At 37.1% G+C, this 20,602-nt stretch overlaps 1 protein-coding gene across 1 annotated transcript in view; it reads left to right on the top strand.

Annotated features, from left to right (window-relative positions):
• The window catches only part of MICU2 (mitochondrial calcium uptake 2), a 164,788-nt gene extending 144,650 nt beyond the window's left edge, over positions 1-20,138 (top strand). Inside the window, exons 9-13 of the mRNA XM_067289818.1 lie at positions 2,039-2,136; positions 11,569-11,740; positions 12,033-12,141; positions 15,266-15,423; positions 15,754-20,138. Of these exons, the coding sequence (XP_067145919.1) occupies positions 2,039-2,136; positions 11,569-11,740; positions 12,033-12,141; positions 15,266-15,423; positions 15,754-15,858 (642 nt within the window). The 3' untranslated portion in view covers positions 15,859-20,138. The remainder of the gene's footprint in view (positions 1-2,038; positions 2,137-11,568; positions 11,741-12,032; positions 12,142-15,265; positions 15,424-15,753) is intronic.
• Positions 20,139-20,602: the final 464 nt, after the last annotated feature.

Below are 20,602 nucleotides of genomic sequence, written 5' to 3'. Positions count from 1 at the left end.
TTAAGATTAGGTTACCATTTCACTCTCATTGCCAAGAGAGACATTCCAAGTGTAAGTTATTCTTTTACCTAAGCTCAGGAGGGTGAGGTGTTGGAAATATTAATAGAGCTCTCATTATCTTCTAACAAAGATTTGTCATGTTGGTACTAATTTATACAGTTCAGCAGCAAAAGCTCCTAATGATTCCGTGGACAAAAAGGAATTATGTACTAACATGTACTTTAATTTAATAGCATTAACCCTAGTGAAAGAAATTTTTTTGAAATTTTACCCTCAAGCTGTAGTCTCTCTGGTTTCCTATTGCATATTCTGTTTTAAAGAAATGTACTGTTTTGTAGTTTTAAAATATATTTAACTCTAACATAGTGCTTGGACATCTGCCAGATCCACCTTGGAATTTCAACTGATAAAGAGGGTAGCCAACAAGTAGGTGCATATTTGTTATAAATCCAGGGATAGGCTTTGTCATCTTAGATAAGATGAGATAGGTATTGTTTGTATGTCTTCTAGCTTATAACTACAGAAACCTGAATAGAAGAAAACCTTTTTCTGTTGCAGACTTAGTTTTTAACATTACTTAAACCTTGTTTTTCAGCATGCTTTCAATGCAACACTGATTTCGATATGGAGTCATAGTTAAATATGAGTTACTAGAAACATTAAATCATGTAATCAGGAGTTCAGCTCTAAAAGTTACTTCAGCAAATCTATTTTTTTGCATTTTTCAAGTCTCCTTTAAACATGTAAACCAAAAGCACAAAAAGCAGATGAGAAATTTCCTATAGTGAGAAATGTGTTGATTCTCCTCTGTTTCTTCCTACAAAACCTTGCATTCTGACATAAATAGTTTGGGTTTGACTTTCAAATAAGCATACAGGAATCTATGTATCAGTCTCCTTCGTAACCTGAACTGTTTAAACTTGAGAAGCATGGACCTTGTGGGTATTTAAATATTCTTTGCCTACTGTTAAATGTTAAAGTTCAATAAGTGCAGTTTGCATATGACTTGAAAGGTTTTTTCTAGGTTCATTCATACTTACTTCCTACCACTGGCATTTAGTGAATTGTGATTTGCAGGTAGAAATGAGGAATGTTACCTCTTTAATGATAAAATATTGTGTCACATATGCAGTAAGCATGAAACGCACAGTGGACTAATGGGACTTGTTATTGATGATGCTGAAAGCTAAATAACCATTAGTATTAAATCTTATGAATAGACTCTTGTCTTTCATCTTACCTCTTCAGCCAGATAAAAGACACAGAGGCTATTTAGATGTCATAAGAATAGTTTGTTGAAATCCCTCCAGACTTAAAAAAAAAAAATCTCTCTTCATGTTTCTTAGTGTTTTGTTGCGTTCAAAGAAATGCCACTGTGTTAGTGCTGAAAGAAGAACAAAACAGATATCCAGCATTATGTGTGGTTTTAGGCTTGTTAAAGATGCTGATAAAGATTTCTGAGTTGAAATAATGTTCATCCTTTTTCTGCAGAACTCTTTTTATCAGATTAAATAAAATTAGAAAAATTAAGAAAATTGAAATATGGCAAGAAGCCATATAAAACATATTACAATAGAATACTGTGAATGTGTTTTTCTAGTTTGTTCCATAACTAAGTCATGAATGTATTTACAGAACAGAGTTTGCAAATGGCTGGAACAAATCTGAAAGATCTGATTAAAACACTTTTTTTACAAAGATGTTAACTTTTTAACATCAGTATTCAGCTAAGTGTCAAGTTTTTAAAAAATATAACTAGCAATCTTCTAAGTTCTAACAACATACACAAAAGGTAGTTATAAAATGTATTCAGTCTTTGTATAGAATATATTAGAAGCAGAACATATAATGCATTGTTTCTCGTTCATGTGGAGGAATTATGCAGCTCTGAGATTCGTTTGAGATAGCTTTGGGAACAGTAATTAAATTACAATGGTATCTTGTAAAATTCTAGTTCAAAATATTTCAAGATTTGTGTTGAATAGATAGCAATAGTCATTCAATGCCTAGTAATTAATCGTAGTTTTTCATTTTATAGGGAGCAGAATTGGAAGGCTCTGGTGTTAATACCATGTTACTGGTACATTTCTTTGGAAGAGAAGGAAAAGAAAAGCTTCGGTATTCTGAGTTTTTCAGGTACTTTTTCAGATACGCAAGTCTAACAGCAACCAATCCTATTCCTACTCTCTCTACTTTGCACTAACACAGGGATTAATCTGACCTCACACTGAGCTGGTTCAGAAAGTTAAGCAGGTAAGCAAGCAGGAGGCTATTCATGATTTTGCATGGTTAACTTTCTAGTTTAGCTCCTGGAGTCTGCTCTCGGCAGGAGAAGCTGAGCACCGTGATGAGCTCAAAAGCAGCAGTGGGGCTGGAGGTCATGAGAGTTGGGACTACCGTTCTTGGCAGCTGTTTGATGGCGTAGCTTCAGACAGTATGGCTCAGGAGCATTTTTCTTCTTCTTGGTCAAATCATCAAAAAAGTGACTGCTAATCAACAAAAAACATTTGAGACCTACACCCTGCCCCCTCTCCCCCGCTCTTATGGTAGGATACAGGCAACTTCTGTCCTCACTTCAAATTCCAGCTTCTGTTCAGACTTTAACCATGCCTTTTCTTTTACCCTTTGAACTACTTTTGCAAGGGGACTGTGCAGGTACTTCATGGCACTCAAGTCAGAACTCAAATTAAGCCAGAAAGTAAACACCACATCCGACTGAAACTGCAGTGAAATAGTGACCATTGTTCCCTGAAGCATGTGACAGTCAATCTCATACCAGTCTATTTCACTGTAAGCTTTGTAAAATCAGAAGTTAATAAAAAGTTCTAAGTTTGATATAGGGAGTCATTCAGTTTATACATCACATACATTTCAGAAATATGCTGTTATTCTTGTCTACATCAGAGTACGGAGTTCTGCTTTGGTTGCTTTCAGTTTGAAAGCCCAGTGGTGTATCAGCTGCTGGTGTTTTAATTGGATGAGATTCTTTCTTCCAATTTTTATTTCAATCAGTAACGATGACCACCACCTACACAGCATCACAACTTAACTGCTTAAAACCCTCCATTAGTTGGGAGATCAGTTTCTCCCATATCAATTCAAGACACATCTTCCCATGTGAACTTGAGCCCAGAATCCAAATGCACACTCTTTCATTGAGATAAATGCAAGCTAAGTGCCTAAATACCTGCATGCATCCTGACACCTGTCTTGTAACACAATATCAAGAGATTATCTACATTACTAGTACTTTTTCTACAAAAATAATCAGTTGTTTGTGATCTGTGAAAATAAATCAGGATAAAATGTTTATTTCAAGTTATATTCAGAAGCAGGGGAATCTGTATCAGCTCTCTTAAAAATGGATGTTGTTGCAATCAGTAGAGGTTTGGGGAAAGCCAAAATAAAAAAGGAAGAGTGACAATTTTCTTAACACTACAGTGTTCCCCTCCATTGACTCAAGCACATACCAGTCTTCAAATAAACAACCTTTCTCTTCTGAAGACCATGACTCAATAGAAAGCTAAATGAGTAAAATAAGTTTAAGATGCCTGCAGCTCCCTTTTCTATACCATAGGTCCTCTAAATGAAACAAAAGACAGAGAGCACCAGTAAAAGGTTGTGTTTGCATATACAGTGTAAACTGGAATGCCTCAGGTTTTAGATAAAATCCTACGTTGACCCAATGAGGCATGACATTGATAAAACTATGCACCTAATACATTCAGAACATGCAGGTTAAAGACCTTTGCCTACCACACAGATAGAGGCCTGCAATCAAAATCAAACTCCCACATCTTGCTCTTAAATTTTGTGGGATAAGTGTAAGGTTTAATGCAGGTAATTTTTCAACAGTGGCAGTTATTTTTCATGGAGTTGGAATGTGCCTCTTTATCACTGCGTATACACTCCATGTCAGTTGCAACATGACAGCCAAGTTTGTTTAACAGACAGAAAGGTGAATAAAAGGATCAGTGTCTTTTTAACCTGTGCGAAGATATCACTTTTCACATGATTTTATTTGCAAGTAAATCAAGCACATCATTTCTGGGTTCCTATTGTTCAGAGAAAATGTGATTTCTGTCTGATGGCCGCTCATAACATTTTACCTTACACGGGAAGCTATTGTTGGCTGTTTGATCAAAGTGCCATGCTGTTTTTACAAGAGATGACTGATGAGCTGTACAGACATAGATCATTGTCAAAAGCAGAAAATAATGATGGTGAATGCTTTTATCATTTTCCAAGTTCTTGCTTAGAAAGCCTTTCATTGATCAGTGTAGTACCTATTAGAAAGTAGGGATGATTAAATTTGATTAGGACACACTAAAACTTGTCACATTACTTAAATATACAGATAGCACTGTGCTGTAGAGTCCCTGAAACTAAAAAAAAAAATAATCCAGGAATGCTTTCTTTGTGAAATTTCATTGTACTTATAAGGGAATTCAGAAAGCAGAGACTAATGTTCTCACCTCATTACTTACATATATTTTACTCATGCTCCCTTTTCAGTTTCTCTGGCTGACTTTAAAATATCCTTTTGTGAGTGTGTAACCATCTGTATCTTCATGTACACCAATGATGTCCAGCCCTTTTAGCCCACAGTCCAATGATTTAAAAAATATCAGAGGGCCACAGTCAATATATCAGGGCAAATAATTTGCCCTTTTCTGCTTTCTTTGCATTCAGATGGCACAAAGAAGACAGAAACCCTCTACAGCTCTTCAGGCAACGTAGAGCTGCTCTAAGCCAGCTCTGGTGCCTCCTTCCCACAGCCCCAAAGACAGGCAGCACATTGACTGGAGAGAGGCAAAATGTTTAAGCATGCAGTGCTCCTGCTGTCTCCACCTGGTGTGTGGTTCTTTGGAAGTCATCATAGATGGTGCACACAAGGACAGTCCCCAAGCTGCTTTTTAGTGGACATAAGGAAAGAGACCATGAAACAGAAGAAAAAAATAACATTTTTAGCCTTTCTTGAGCTGCTGTGTGTATGGAAGTAAAGAAGTAATCTTTTCATAGGTATTTTGTGTCCAGTCAAGCTCTTTTCTCAATATCATGCAGAACATAGTCAAAACAGCAGAGAAAGCTGCTCCTTTTCTTTCTCTGTTGAGCAGCTTGCATCTAGTGGTGGGATTCCTGCTTCATTCTGCAGCTTCCCCTGTGCCTGCTTAGAAGTTGTGGAAGCAATCAAGGAAGCACAATCCTATGTTTTTCCTATAGGAACAAGGAGGTTTCAAAGGTCTTAAAGCTTAAGATCTTAATCTTCTTGATTCAAGGAATACGTGTTCAGCTCAAAAGTGCTACACAATTTCTTGCCAGCTACACTGTCCTTAATGTCACCATTCAGAACTTCGAAAGCAACAGCTGGTTTCCCTGGCAAAAGTTAGGCAGTGTTAATCTAAATTATTCTGAAGTAAGTTTACATACATCACTAGTAAAGGTGGTGCCTCCTAGTCAAACACAACTGGAATGGTTGTTCTTCTACAACAGTTTAAGATGGTATAGAACAACATGCACAAAGCCTAAAATGATGTAACAAGGGTTAATGTAATGCAAGAAGCTGTAAGCAGGTCACACTTTCTTCTCAGAAGACCTGAAAAAAATTCAGTTTCAGGCAACCACCACTGAGTTTTACAACTCAGCAATAATGTCAGCCTCTAATACCAAGCCCTGTCTTACAAAATGTCAGATTTCAAACATGAAGCCAGAAAGTCATTGGAATTCCAGGCTTTTTTTCATGCATGGTAGTTGTCCCTATTTTTTGAGACATAGAAACCATTTGGGGGCTTTTCTTTCCAAAAGCATTTCACTTGCGCTTTGAATTTCAGCAGTGCTTTATGTATTCTTTTTTCTTCTTTCTGGGTAGAAAGCTAAATAGTCTTCTAGGTATAGCAAGTATTTCTTCTTGACAGCCACCTTTTTTTTCTGAAAAAGTCCCTTACTGATCTTATTTAAGCATGTCTAATCCCAAATAAAAGAGGAGACAGTAATTTACTCCCAAAAGAGTTTACGACTGCTATGATTTTTTTTTGTAATCTGTCCCTAAACAAGCTTAAATCTCTCACAATCCACTTGAAGGAAAGGAAGGGGGGAAAAAAAGGAAAAAGGAAGAAGTGCAAAGTATGGAAAGAAAAATACAAAAAACTGTAATGGCTGTATTTTTTTCTGGTTTACAAATGGCTTACAGAGATTGTTTTCTGGTATGGTTAAAAAATGGGCATTTTTCAAATCCTTTTTACAGTGTTTTCTTACTTGATTTGTTGCTTCAAAACTTCATATACATTAATAGAATTGTGCACCAGAAATATTCTTTATTCATTGTTTCGTCTTTATTTTTTGCCTTAGCTCAAAGACCACTAATTGTATGACCGTACACAATCTTTTCTTCACCTGTCGTGTTCTGCTCTTTCAGCATTCTGAAATTCCTTGTTACGTTTCATTTGAAGTCTTTCATATAGGAAACCAGAATGATCTAGAAAGGACCACACTGCTAGTGCTGAAACTTGGTGCTTTTCCGTGTTTATGCTGATGCACGGATGCAGAATCTCTTCCAAGTAGCCTCATCAAGCAGTAATGCAGCAGTGCTTCTGCTGTGATGATAGTTTGTACATTTGTGGTGATTTTCATCTAGGGATTTAGAAGTGCTTTGCAAAAACAGATTTATGGTTGCCCCCTTACTTGTCTGTGTGTACATATACACACAGATACAAGTATATGTATGTACATAAACCCCCAGCACACTTAGAGATTACATCACGTGTAGCCAGTATCAGACAGTGAGGAAATGGAAGAGATGGGAGCAAAATCTGGCTTCATGATTATGTATTCATATCATAACTGAATTTGAACATTTCCTGGATAGTTAGTAATAAGGTTAAGAAGAATCTCCATTTCTTCCTTTCCTATATACCTACCAGAGGAATAGCTTGATTAGTTTCTACGGAATGTTTATAAATGCAAGTGAGTAGTTTTGTTATGTTTGAGTTGGAAACATTTGAGGACATTAAATCAAAGTGCTTTTTTGCTATAATTCTGAAAACCGTGAGATTCATCAACTGTCTTGCGGCTTGCAAAACCGAATTTATGAGCATGTATCTGAAGTTCTATAAAGCTTATGGTCAAGTCCACATTAGATTTTCTATATTCTGTTTGGAAAGTCAGATTTGCAAAGAGGCAGCCTGGCAGCTGGATTGTAGCAGTCCTTTCCTGCAGAGGGGACTATCAAATCTTCAACAGGACTCCAGTGTCCAAAGATGAGCCTCAGCTGAGTTCAGATGCTGGCGTGATGTATCCATGACAATCTTTGTTGTTACGTTTCCTTCCTGCAGATTACTGCCACAGGCACTGGTCAGTTCTGTATTTGAGTATTAAAGCTCTGTACAAACTTTCAGTACAGGTCAATAGGTGTATGAAGGGAAGCTTTTCCTAACCTTTCCTTTTGTGCTCCTTCTGCTACTTTGTGTGCCATAAGGAATATACAAAGCTAGCACTTCATTTCAACATCTCAGGGTGGAGGGAGGATAACTGGATTCCTGAGGTCCCCCCACTTTTATTACATTTTCACTTCTCTGAAAGGTGAGTTGCCAGAAAGTCTTGAGAGACTCCCTCTTTCTATAGATTTGCAAAGCATATTACAAAATGAGGGCTTAAATCCTGATAAGGTTTCTGGAGGCTGTTGTAACAGGATAACAAATTTGGCCGTTAGCCTTCAACATGGGTGTTTTTAAAGAGTGTGGATAAAGCAGGTTATCTTAAAGTGCTGTCTGTTCCCTGCCTTTTTCCCATCTTAAAAATTAAGGATTTACCTTTTCTTTTTTTGTAAACTCAGTTTTTGTAAACTCAGGACTTGCTTTTATTGTCAGCTACTGTAGTGTAAGAGTATTCCCAGTGTAATTACTCTGGAGTTGTACAGCATTTTCTGAGATCACAGTCCTCTTCCCTGTTTCTAGTTCTGGACCCCTGGACCCTTTAGAAGTCCATGGCCAAGCTCCTATTGACTTCAGGAGAGCAGGATTTTCATTTCTATTCTTGTTTTTCCTAATATCTGAAGAAATTTGAAGGAATTTCCAGCAGAAGTTCATCACATTGTGATCCAGCAGGTGCAAAAGCAAATATCTCTAGTAGTGTCTTAGGCATATAAGTATCAAGCTTTACTTTCTAACTAGAAAGTTATTAAAAATAACTTTTAATAACTTTCTCTAAAAAAAAAAATCATTAGGATTTTTAACTCTCACATCTGGGAATAAAAATGACCTAGAATGCTGATGCGATGATTCATATTATTGTAATTTTTGTAATATAGGAGACTATCACATCTGAATTTTAAATTGCATGGTTCAGCTTCTGCTCCAAGTAGCATTTAGTACTGCATGAAATCTTCCCACTCCGCCTTGCCAGGAGCAAGCCTACAAGTTGAAATGAAATATCCATTAAATATTTTGTACCTAAATAAGTAATAAGTGAAGCTCCCCTCCCTAATCTGAGTAGTGCAGTAAGATATGTAGTTATCAGGCAATAGGAAGTATGCAGTATCATTGCCTCGAGGCAACTGGAATGGGCAAAAAAACAGGCCTGAGAAAAGGCAGTGAAAACCCACAGTGGGACAGGGGAAATGCAACACTTCATTCTCTGGCAGGCCAGAAGAGGGTGCAGAAGCAAGTGCATGTTAAAAATGCCACAGCCAAACCTTTCCCTTTCCTCTTTGGGTCTGTTGCACCTTTCAGCTGGCTGATGTGTGTGGCTACATGGGCCACCTGGTTTCTTCCTCAGCACGTAAAAATGCTTGGTCTTTCAGCTCTCCTGCCTTTATTTGGTATGGCCAAAGCAGCCAGTGAGCAGACTGCTGTGGGTCTTCTGCTTAAGTAGTATCTGCAACTGTAGCATGTAGAGAAGATGGAAGAACATGACCAGGACAGCTAACATTTGAGACTTGCTCCCCCAATAAATAACTCATACTTTAAATAACAAAGGTGTGTCCACCTTTCACAGACTAAAAGCCAGGAAAATAAAACACATGGTGTCTTGTTTCCCTATATCCACGGTTTAGGCATATTTCTGAAAGTGATCTCCCTTTCAGCAGCAATTCCTTCCCTAGACCAAGCATTAAATGGGTTGGAGACTACAAAGGTGCAGCTATCGTTCTGCGTGTTTTCTGTTGTGACTTCCAGACAAGCATAAACCATGTCCCGGATCCTACCTGCTCCTCAGACCTTGCCATACACACTCAAAATGCAGCAAAGCGATCCTGGTCCAGTCTCGGCTGGACTGACCCCCTGCCTGGTCTACACCGATCCCACCTGCCTCTGGGGGAGGCCCCTCATGATGTTGGTCCTTCTTACCTGGTCAGCCAGGACAGATATAGTGGATATAAAAAATGGTCTGAGGATCACAGTCTTCAAGGTAGAGAGCAGCCAGTTTCTGATAGGCTTCAGGGGCAACAGTTCTCTGAGTTCCCCCAGCCACAACTGCTTCTCCTAGCAGCATGGCCTATTATATACGCTGATGTATTTTGTCCTAACCATCTTTATCCACACCCCAGAGATAGCCAGGGACTCCTTCACCCTGTCACCCTTCCACCAGCCCATCCCTTATGGCCGTGCTCTGCCCTACCCTAGACCAAGTGGTAGTCCCTGCCTTCCTCTCTCCTGCCAGCTGAAACAGTGGCATCTCATTGGGGCTGTACAGAGCAGTGGGACTGCTGAGCAGGCTGGCAGCTCTTCTCCATCCCACGCTGGTTGTTGGCTGGCCAGAAGCAGCAGTCACCTCATTAGCTTAGCTGCAAGGGCAGGAGCTGCGTCTGAAAACTAAAGCATGGTTTGCAAGCTACAAGGAAGCTTTTGCAGCTCTGTAAGACAACGGGCCTCTCCTTCGCATCTGCCGACCAAGCAATTCCTTTGGGATTTTATCCCCTTGTGAGAGGGAGTAAGGGGACTTGAAAGTGAGCCAGGTCTTAAGGTGGACTGTGGAGGAATATGCCTCAATTATTGACTATGTTGTGGAAGCCTTATAAACCTACTTTACTGGACCAGATAGATGTCCATATAAAATAAGAGAGCATGCCATACCCCTCCTCGGTATTGCATTAATAAAACTGTAGCCTGCCACTTAAAATCACTTCCACTGTGAGGCTTTCATTTATCTGCATGCCCTGAGCAATGAAGCATTTGTTCAGGCCCTTTATTTGTATGTGCAGCTCTAATTATTGTGGAAGAAAATACAAGAGACAGCTTATACTGCAAAAGCAGTCTTCAGCTAACCCCTTACAGATTGCACACAGCTTCAAGCTACTAATTGTCCAAGTGATCTCATTAAAGAACTAAAGATAGTTGTACGGACTAAAATGCCTCAATTTCAGGGAAAAGAATTCAAATCCAGTGAGGCCATGCAAATACTGACAAGCAAATGAGCCTCTACTCATTTTTGCTGCATAGACACTTAGCTGTCCTCTTTTCCAACTAATTGCTTTGTCTCAGTATAGAAGTATTTCATTCCTTCCTATCAGTAATTATTGCAACTCACTAAAGCAGGGTTCTTTTGTTACAGTAGGGACATTCTGGCAAGCGTCATTGTTTTTTTAGCCTTTACTTCCACTAAAAAATTATCACTTATTTTTACATTGCCCCATTTCTAAGGTAAGAATTATCAAATAGATCACACCATTGTTTTCTGCTTTCTCCAAATTTGTATCAGGCCAGAAGGAAGGATAATGGCCATGTAAACCAAACTGCAACTCAGAGCTACAGCTCTGCTTATAGTGGTAGCTTCTGTGCCTGCAGGTTGCTACTTGCTTCATGTGTTACTCTCTTTTTCTCCCTAAAAAAAAGATGTATCCTAAAAACCTTGATACTCACACCTCCCTTTTTCAGACAGTTCTCTTGTTACCTTCCCAAACACCTGTGACATCATTTTCTACCCTCTTCCAAACTCTGCACATGTCAACTGTAATCCTCTTTAATCCATTCTCTCATGAGTGCAGACCTGATTTGCCAAACCCCTCTCTGCAGTTATAATCTTTGAGGCTTTTAGTCATCTTTTCCTGTATCGATGAGTTCAATTTTCCTTTTTTTTCTGTCACCTTTCTAGTTAGGGCTTATGTTGTTTGTGATTATTAGAGCCTCATCTTTCTAAGCATTTTCCAACCTTTTCATTCCTCTCTGACTAATATGAAATTTCATAAATCATGTGTTGGGCCTTTAGTTATTGTGTCCTTTTTCATTCATTCATTCATTTTAATACTGCCTCTTCAGTAGTTTTATCTGATTATCTGCACATTTTTCTTTCATATGCAAAAACTATATGTTAGGTGCATCTGTAAATTATCTTACCAGCAGCAAGCTATGTACATAGACTTAGAGAGCACCCTACTGGTATAATTACTGAAATGCAGCAGTGGAAACAAATCAGTACCAACAGGTAAAATTACATCAACAACATTTTAAACACTGATGTAGATAGTATCTGTGGTTAGGTGTTAGTGTCTGCTACATGTAGTAGTTAAGGTAGGAGTAGTGATAAAGTGGTGCAAGTGCAAGTAGCAACTGTTGGATAATGTTTGTTTACACTTAGATTCATGGAAAATCTGCAAACAGAAGTACAAGAAATGGAATTCATACAGTTTTCAAAGGGCTTGAACGTCATGAGAAAAGAAGACTTTGCAGAATGGCTGCTGTATTTCACTGATGAGGAAAACAATGAAATTTACTGGCAAAATGTGAAAGACAGAATTCAGGCAGGCGAGGTTGGTACATAAAGTATACTTTGTTTTGCTTCCTCGTTTTTAAGTACAAGTTTTCATTTGAGTATGAGTATACAAAAATGTAACTAGTTTCTGAATGAATTATTGCAGCTTTTCACAATGATTTTATGCAAATAAGAATAGTGATAATTTCTCAACCAAGAAACAAAAACATTGACAATGAATAAGCAGACTCACACCTAAATATTAGGTCCCACCAGATTTAAGGAAATAGATGTACTAAGATTTGAATGTATTATTCAATATATATCATCTGAATTCTGTAATACTCTAGAATATCAGTTTGGAGGAATTCAAGACTTTTTGCAAGTTTACAAACAACCTGGAAGACTTCTCTATTGCCATGCAGATGTTTACTGTAGCTAATCGTCCTGTTAAACGGGGTAAGTGCTGCACAGCTTCATATATGTATTTTTAAGAGAAAATATATTTGTTACAGAATTTATGTAAATAAGTTATCCCAAAGTAGCATTATGGAATCCAAAAATATAGGATCCTGCTCTTCCAGATTGATTCTACTTCAGGAAAAATAATGATGCATCTTTCCCAAAATGTTTTAATTTGTAAGTTCTAGTGAGCTATATAATATCCCATTCACCAAACCACTCACATCAGACCAAGTTATAGATCAGGAAATTTGACTGAAGGTTTTCATGAAAGAATGCATGTTTTGTAACAGTTCATGATAATAAAACTTTTTCCTGCTAATAAAACTAATTTTCTGAGGAAATTAACAGTAGAAATCTGTTCTTTTGAAGTGTTTATAGCAATTTACTATGTTTTATTTATTCCTCCATACTGTCATCTCCATGTGCTTATGTAGTATTACACAATCATAGCTATTAAAAAAAAAAAAACATGTAGTAACGTGTTTCTTTTAACAAAGATTTGGGGGAGAGAAGTTGCTGATAGTTCTTCTTTCCCATATAATAGAAATTAGGAGCAATGCAGCAAAACTTTCATGGAAATAAAAATGCTTTTTGTTCTAGTTCTGAGGTTGTTACTTACCTGTTATACTTGAAAGACAGCCCTCATAAGTTTTCTGAAAATAGTAGCATAAAAAATTCCTGAGGAAAGTTGATGAGACTTTAACATTCATTGAAATAAATATTTGATGGGCTTATCTAAAAAAATGAAAGAATCATGTGACAAGACAGGAAGATAATTCAATATTCTTGAGAGAGAAATACAAAGATTATTTAAATCAAAGGCCAAACCTTTGTGTTTTTACCATGCTGTAATTTCCATCACTAGTTAATCCAGCTTTCAGTGAGAGTTTAGTTTCCACAGCCTCTCTGGGCAACCTGTTCTAGGTTGTTCTAGAGTGCTTTACCACTCTCGTAGTGAAGATTTTTTCTCTGTTTTCAATCAGATTACCTGGCTGCAACTTGTGACGATTGCCTCTTACCTCTGTGCACCCCAAAGAAAAATATGCCTCTGTCTTCTCTATAAGCCGTTTAGGTAGCTGAAGGCTGCAGCTAGATACCCCCTCATCCTTCTGTTATCCTCAGTTCCCTCAGCTTCTCTTCTTCCATCACCTGCCCCCGTCCCCAACCAGCTTCATGGCCCTCCTCTGCCTCATTTGTCAGCATCTTTCTTCTATGGGGGATACAGATTGTATTAATACAAGACGTACAAGTGGAAAGAAAAGAGGATGAAGTAATGACGAAATAATAGTCACAAGTGAGATATGAGCGTTTAGCTCACCTTTATGTAAGCAACACATTTCTAAAGTGCCAAAGGATGATGAAGCCTATAGCTGGTGTTCACTCTAGTAACATTTCTTTAGAAAAGCTCATTACTAACCAAACAGCACTTGAGCGTTTCTTTATGCACTGAACCATATTGTGATTGAAAACAGCTTCTGAGGTAACTCATGAATGTTACACATATACATGTTTAATCATTCCTTCTTCAAAGTTCTTTGGCTGTTTTGCATGTGTGTACATGTGTGTATTCACACACATATGAATTTTTTTTTAATCGGTCAGTCCTTTAGCACTTCCCATTATTCCTATGCATATTTTTAATTCTAAATTTGCAGCTCATCTTTTCTCCCTGATAAGATGACCCTTCTTGGTTTGAAGATTTTTATGCTTCACAATTTTAGAAGGTCTTTTTCCCTTTCTTCATATTCTGTTCAAGAAAAACTGCAGTGTCAGCTTTGGATTTATATTTAGTATAAAGAGCTAAAACAGCTTACATGTTTCTAAAGACAAAATTAAGACTTCATCTCGTATTGCATGACACTTTTAATTTGTGGTATATCCTTTTACAGAAGGATGTTCCCCATAATTATATGTGAACTAAATGTGAATGAATCAACTACATTTATACATGAATTGTTCAAAGAGGCAATGATGAGAACTAAACCAAGAGTGCTCTTGCCCAGAACTAATCATATTTATACCAATGTTTATAAACTGCATTTGTCTATGAGAATAGAACCATAGTGTGTATATATATACACACACACCCACACACACGCCATACACACACACACATATATACACTATATATGATTTAGTGGGACAATTTCCTGTAATAATCTACAAAACTACTATACTATAGTAAGCTCCAGTCCCTCCTTGAAATTCATACTTCCACAATGCCTACAAAAATGTATCAAATTTGTGTGCTGTGATTGTACTTGCTATAATAATCATTTCACTGTTACTTTCTAATGTTTTATGGCAATGCCAATGCCTGTTTCTTCATCTATATTTGAGTCAAAACTCCAAATTCTTTATACCATAAGCCCAAAAGTGGGAAACTAGGTGTTACTGTAATGCATATGATAGGGTAGAAAGAGGACAAGAAGCTGAAGAGGAAAGTAGATCTCCAGAGAAGTATGACAACTATTTCTGCCTTAAGTCCTCATAAGCTCTTCCCCCATAAATCTAAGAAGAGGTAACCTGCTTCTTAACACCTCTTTAAAAAACAGAACCACAAGTACATAAAACCATGTGCTGTAATCAGTGCCCTGAGTATCTGATGGTATGTGTTTGTACCAAATCACTGAGGGGATTGCCAGTTGAGGTGGAGTGTAGCAGGAAAACTGTTCTCTGAGGAGCAGAGTATTCTTACGGAGTTATTTGACATGCAACTGGTTCAAAATAAAATGGTAGTGTTTTTTTATGAGGCTGTAGTAAGGCAAATTCTTTCTAATCTGTATGCACATATGTATGTCAGCCAAAAGTAAATATTTTTTTAACATGCAACTATTTTCAGCAAAAACTAATTATCACTTTCACTGTTGCTTGAAAATGAGTAGTGCAGTTTAAAAAGCTTGTAATACAGGTAATAAAGATTCTGTTGTGAAATATGAAGCAAGCTCAAGTACATCTGGATTGAGGTCTTCCGATATAGTTTACTAGTTCACACATCCCACATTCTCTAGTTAAGATGCCAGGAGACATTGTAAGTTGTACAGAATCTTGCTATTTATGTGCTTTACAATTTTTTCAGTTCACAGTCACATATAATGTAATATTATGTCTTTACTAGCTGAGTTCAAGAGAGCAGTGAAGGTGGCAACAGGACAGGAGCTCTCAGATAATGTTTTGGATACCATCTTCAAGATCTTTGATCTGGATGGAGATGATTGCCTCAGCCATGGAGAGTTTCTTGGAGTCCTGAAGAACCGAATTCATCGAGGTTTGAGGGTAACAAGCTGACATAGTCTGTCATTTGCAGTTATATATTTATCATTTTTTAAATACAACAGATGATTATTATGGAGAATTTGCAACTATCTTGTTAACACTTGTAGAAATGCAAGTGAAGATAGTGAATAGAAAGAACTTATATTGTAAACTGAAGATTCCTTAGTGCTTATGAATCTGGGAGAAGTGCTGCCATCAAGAACTTGTTACTATGCATATGAGTTATGGGAGCAGCAGCATTACATTATATATTATATGAATATTTACACAGTCTGTGAGTAAGAGTCTTTTTTTTGTGTAAATGCTGAACACACTACAATTTTATTACAGGTACCACAACAGCAAGGCATTCAAGGTTACTGGAAATGTGTGAAAAGAGAAAGCATTAAAGGAGCAAAAGAAGTCTGGAAACAAACTGGGAAAAGTCCTTTTTAAAATAGTCTTTTGTTCCATTACTATAAATGTTGTTAATTAGGTGCTTTGTCTGTCTTGTTTACATAATAGCTGAATCATAAATACTCATTTTTACAATAGTTAAACTTTAATGAACCTAATTTCTACTGCAATAATTTTATAGTGTTCTAGTGCAATCAGTTTGCTTTACAGAACTGTGATCACTTTTGACCTCCTTACAGAAATACTCTTGTTCTAGGGAAGTGTTGTTTACTCCTTTGTGGAATCTGACCCTGCACTGTAGCGTATGGGATACGTAGGATTTAATCGTGGTCACTGGCCAGTGTGCCGCGGCAATAATCTCTCCTGTTGGAAGAGTGAACATCATCTCAGTCGGCCACTAACACAGCAGTTCTCTTACCCTGGCAAGGATAGGAGTCCAAAAGCCTGAACCACCTGCACAATCCATGCAATATCCATGAGATATCCTAAATCAAAAAGGAAAACTCACATGCATCCTCATTACTGTGAACTGCTTGTGTGCTAGTTCCTGGAGCTTGTGTGGTTGTCTGGTTTTGTCTACCTTCATGATGATAAGATTAAACTGGAAATATAAGACTGTTGATAAAGGCTTTAAAAGTTAGACATTGATCTATGAATGTGCATAGAGTTTTTCAGACCTCTTCAACAAACGGAATAAATTAAAAGCAAAATTCCTCATTCTATCATAAACAGTAGTAGATATAATTTTAGTCCTAACTATTTTGCTGTAATTGTATTGCAAAAGATAAATGTTTAACAAATAGTTACAGGTGTGACAGGGAATGCTGCAATATCTCAGGAACTCAAGGTTGTAACAGCAAGTGTTGGGGGTGGGAGAGAATAGGTCCAGGGAAAAAAGTAAATAAAAATAATGCTTTTTACTCCAAAATACAAATAATTAGACACAAGACCTTAAACAGTAAAACAAGCAACAGATCAAAATTAATATTTAGCAATTATAGATGAACATTTTTTCACTATAACATAGTGTGCTTCTATGTGTACACAGATAGGCATGTTACATGTTTTCTTTTCTTATAACGTTAGCAACTTACATCCCCAGGACCAGGTCAGTCTTCCTGGAAATATAGGAGATTAGACTAATTTATAAAGCTCTCAAGGTTCTTTCTCTTTCCCCTTCCCATTTTTCTGTTTTGTCTAGGGTAGGGTGAAAGCTTAACCTTTCAGAACAGTTTTTTTGATACCAGACTCAAAAGATCAACTGGGGAAATGTCTCAAGAAAAACAACCAAGAAATCTCACCACTCTGAGAAAACATCCTTCCCTTTTCAGCATGACACTAAGTATGTTATTCTCAAAGTTGTTTTGTTGTAATTTGTTTTTTTGGTGGGTGGGGGGGGCAAGGGGGGAAGCTTTGAGAAGAGGGGAACTTTCCATGATGTACAGATATCACAATAGCCCTCAGATGGAAGACAGGAGGGAGTGCATTAAGAAACCATTAAGATCCTATCTAAGGAGTACAGAGCTTACCAGTAATATATTTGGTATGTCAGTAGTCCTCAGGCCAGCCTGTAATGAGGTGAAATCATCACAAGCTTTGGCGCAGTGTCCTCATCCAAGGAAGTGGATTAAGAAGCTAGCAAAGCAGCTGTGTGGCCTGGTTGCTGCTGCTCCTGCCAGGGCCTTCTCTTGCAGGTTTAATTTAAATCGTGTTAAAGAGCAAATGCTTGTATTCTTGTGGTCTGTGGACATGCAGCCAGAGTCATCCACCAGAACAAGAGCATGTGGGGATCAAGCAAGAGCTATGTGGGTATCATCTGAGTCCTGTCTAGAAAATCTTGTAGCAGTGACCACCAAAGATTCCTTTACTTCCCCAAAAAAACTATCAGAATGAAATAAAACACAGTATATAGCCTCTCCCTCTCAAACTGAACTCATGACATTGTTGTGTGGGCAACAAGAAATTATATAGCTGGTTTTGTGTTGTACATTTGGAAGATGCCTGTACCTTATGGTGATGGGATCCATAAGTAAGAGATAGCTAATGGAAGCAAAGGTGGGGCAGTGGGACTGGCAGGAAAATACCACAGCAAAACACCAAATAATAAAAAAGGGACATAAGCAAGACACTTCTGTATTGTGAAAATACGTGTGTTCACCCAATGCATGCTTTGTTCCATCTCTGGCTTTAATGCGACAGTGCCTTTTACTTATTGCTGTTAATATTTTGGAAAATCATTTTTACTTTGGAATGGAGAATATTAGCTAACATTTTATTCTGTGAATTGTTAATAGGTTTATGATGTTCTTTTTTGCTTTTTGATTTCTTTTGTTTATCAACAACTTGCTCCCTACAAGCTGTTTGGTTTTCTTTTGGAAAAATCAGTTCATCTAGCTCTAGTGTATCTGGAAGTTTAACGTCTCATATTGCTCATTTGTATCTGGGTTTGTGCAATCAGCAATATCTGGTTTTGTCAGCAAGTTACTAAAAATGCTATTTTAAGTTTTATTCCTAAGCAAAAGGTTTTGTGTCAAGTTCAGAGGAAAAAGAAAACAGCTGCACTTATTTTTAAATGAACTTTGTGTCTGTAGTAAAATAAGAAATGGAATGATTGATTGGGAATTAAAATACAATTAAGAAACATTTTCAGAAGTTATCCTGAAAGTACAGCCAGGAAGGAACACCTTTGAATGCCGGGGAAGACTTGTCCCTCAGCTTTAAAAAATCAGACTCTGTTTAATTTTTAGTCAATTCTTGTTCATCTTCACTAAAAGGTTTTACAGAACAGTCTTAAAATAATTTCTCAGATTTAATATCTTAGACTGAAAGAGCTGTTTACATAAGTGTTTAGATTGACTTTGTCTTTTAAGGAATCCACAGTAGTTTAGATGTTTTAGTTCCTTTTAGAGCTAAAGTAACTGTACAGTATTTGCAAGCTGTCTGTTGGCATTACTCAACACAATTTATGTAAATGTTTATGCCTGTTGCCATTCTATCAGATAAGCTTAATGATTACGATTTTTTTGAATGTTAGGAACCTTTCCTCTGAACAGAAATACATAGCAAAACTAAATAAAACTAAATTTTGAAAAAAATCTCCAGCTATGCTTATGAGTGTTATGTGGAATAAAGATTAATATATTACACATTATGGAAGTTCCAAAAATTGTTTTAACATGTGCCAAAAGGGTGCACAGGGTGAGTACAAATCATTTACAGGGTATAACTCATTTACAGAATTGTATTTGTATCCCCATAACAATACTGTTTATGGTCAGTTTGTTTAGTTTAAGATAATTCTTAAAATGATAGTTTAAGAACATTAATTCTTAATTCTTAAAACAAGTAGAGGTAAAAATGCAGTGTGATATAATAGAACTAAGAGAAACTCATTGGTTGTTTCTAGAAATTCATTTTGGTTTCTTAAGAGTCAAATCAAGCTGTTGAGTTTTAGCAAAATACTCAACAATGAGGGTACATATTATGCATATAAAAATTTTATAAGAAATGTTTTATCATAACATGATATGGCTGCGTCAAAAGCAAATCTCTGAATTACTGCCTATTCTCCAGGGTATAGTGTACTTTCAGAGTTTAAACAGGTTGCCATTGATTGTGTTTGTAAACATACCAGCCTTTGATCTAAAATCACTTATTGTCAGGATGTGTTCCCTGCTGGTATGTTTATTGAACCAGTTATTATCAAAAGGGTGAACAATATATTCATTCCTAATTTCAAGCTTTCTGTAGAGAATACTTAAGGTTTTTTTCAATTAATGTCTGTATTTCAGAATTATAAATGTTCTAGATTCTTAAGTGTTTTAGAGTACATGTGGAATTTCAGATGGAGAAATAAAACTAGGCCTTGGCTCTGAAGAATTTACAAATTACACTTCTGAGTTATCTAGAAAACAGAGATGAGTCAATAAGATAAGCTAGCAAGGCTCTGGGTTACAGTTTCATGGCACTTCACATCTACAGTGTGTTAAACAAAAAAGGATCATTGCACAATAAAGGACTTGAATAAGGTCAAATCCAGATATTCAGAGGAAATAATACTTTTAAATTCAGACATCTTGACTACACTTTGACTTTAGCATACAGAGGCATCAATAAATGTACACTGAAATTCAAAAATACTGTTTTCTTCTCATACTTCAGTTTTTGGAGAATGCAAGCACACCTCATGCCCTGAGGTTTAATCTTCCCTATAAAACAATCACAGTTGGGTCAGAAAATACGTAGCTAAATGATTTTGTGGTCATTATTAGTCATTCCAACTTGGCCAAACAACAGCTCCTGTAATACAGGTGGTCGCAAAAAAACCATGAAGATTAAACTTGTGGACATATATAGACACACCACTGTGAGCATCCAGCCAACCACATAAATCCTTCCTAGAGCAACTGAAGATGTCACCCAACAACAGGTTGAAAGGGCCTATTCAGAAAAGGAAACCTGAGAGAGTCAAGCATGCCCCAAATTAATCTGCAAACAAGTGCACCTTTTTTCACTTCCCTGCTGTTTGAATGTTTCCAGCTGTCCTTGTGGATTAAACAATTCCTGGTTGATTCAGTAATGTAAAAACGATGGTGGCATATATGGAGAAAGACTTCCTATTAGGCTGGTGTTGGTTTACTTAATAGTGTTTTCAGTTCAATATCAATGCCCTAGTGCAGAACTCTCCTCGCCTTTCTCAGTAACTACTCAGCTGCACATGCAGTCTGACATCCTGAAGCTTGTTAATAGCGTATCCACCTGGGTTGTTTTAGAAAGATTGCCT

The sequence above is a fragment of the Apteryx mantelli genome, chromosome 1, assembly GCF_036417845.1.
Source record: "Apteryx mantelli isolate bAptMan1 chromosome 1, bAptMan1.hap1, whole genome shotgun sequence".
NCBI classification, from domain to species: domain Eukaryota; kingdom Metazoa; phylum Chordata; class Aves; order Apterygiformes; family Apterygidae; genus Apteryx; species Apteryx mantelli.
This window is presented reverse-complemented; position numbering and strand designations above follow the sequence as displayed.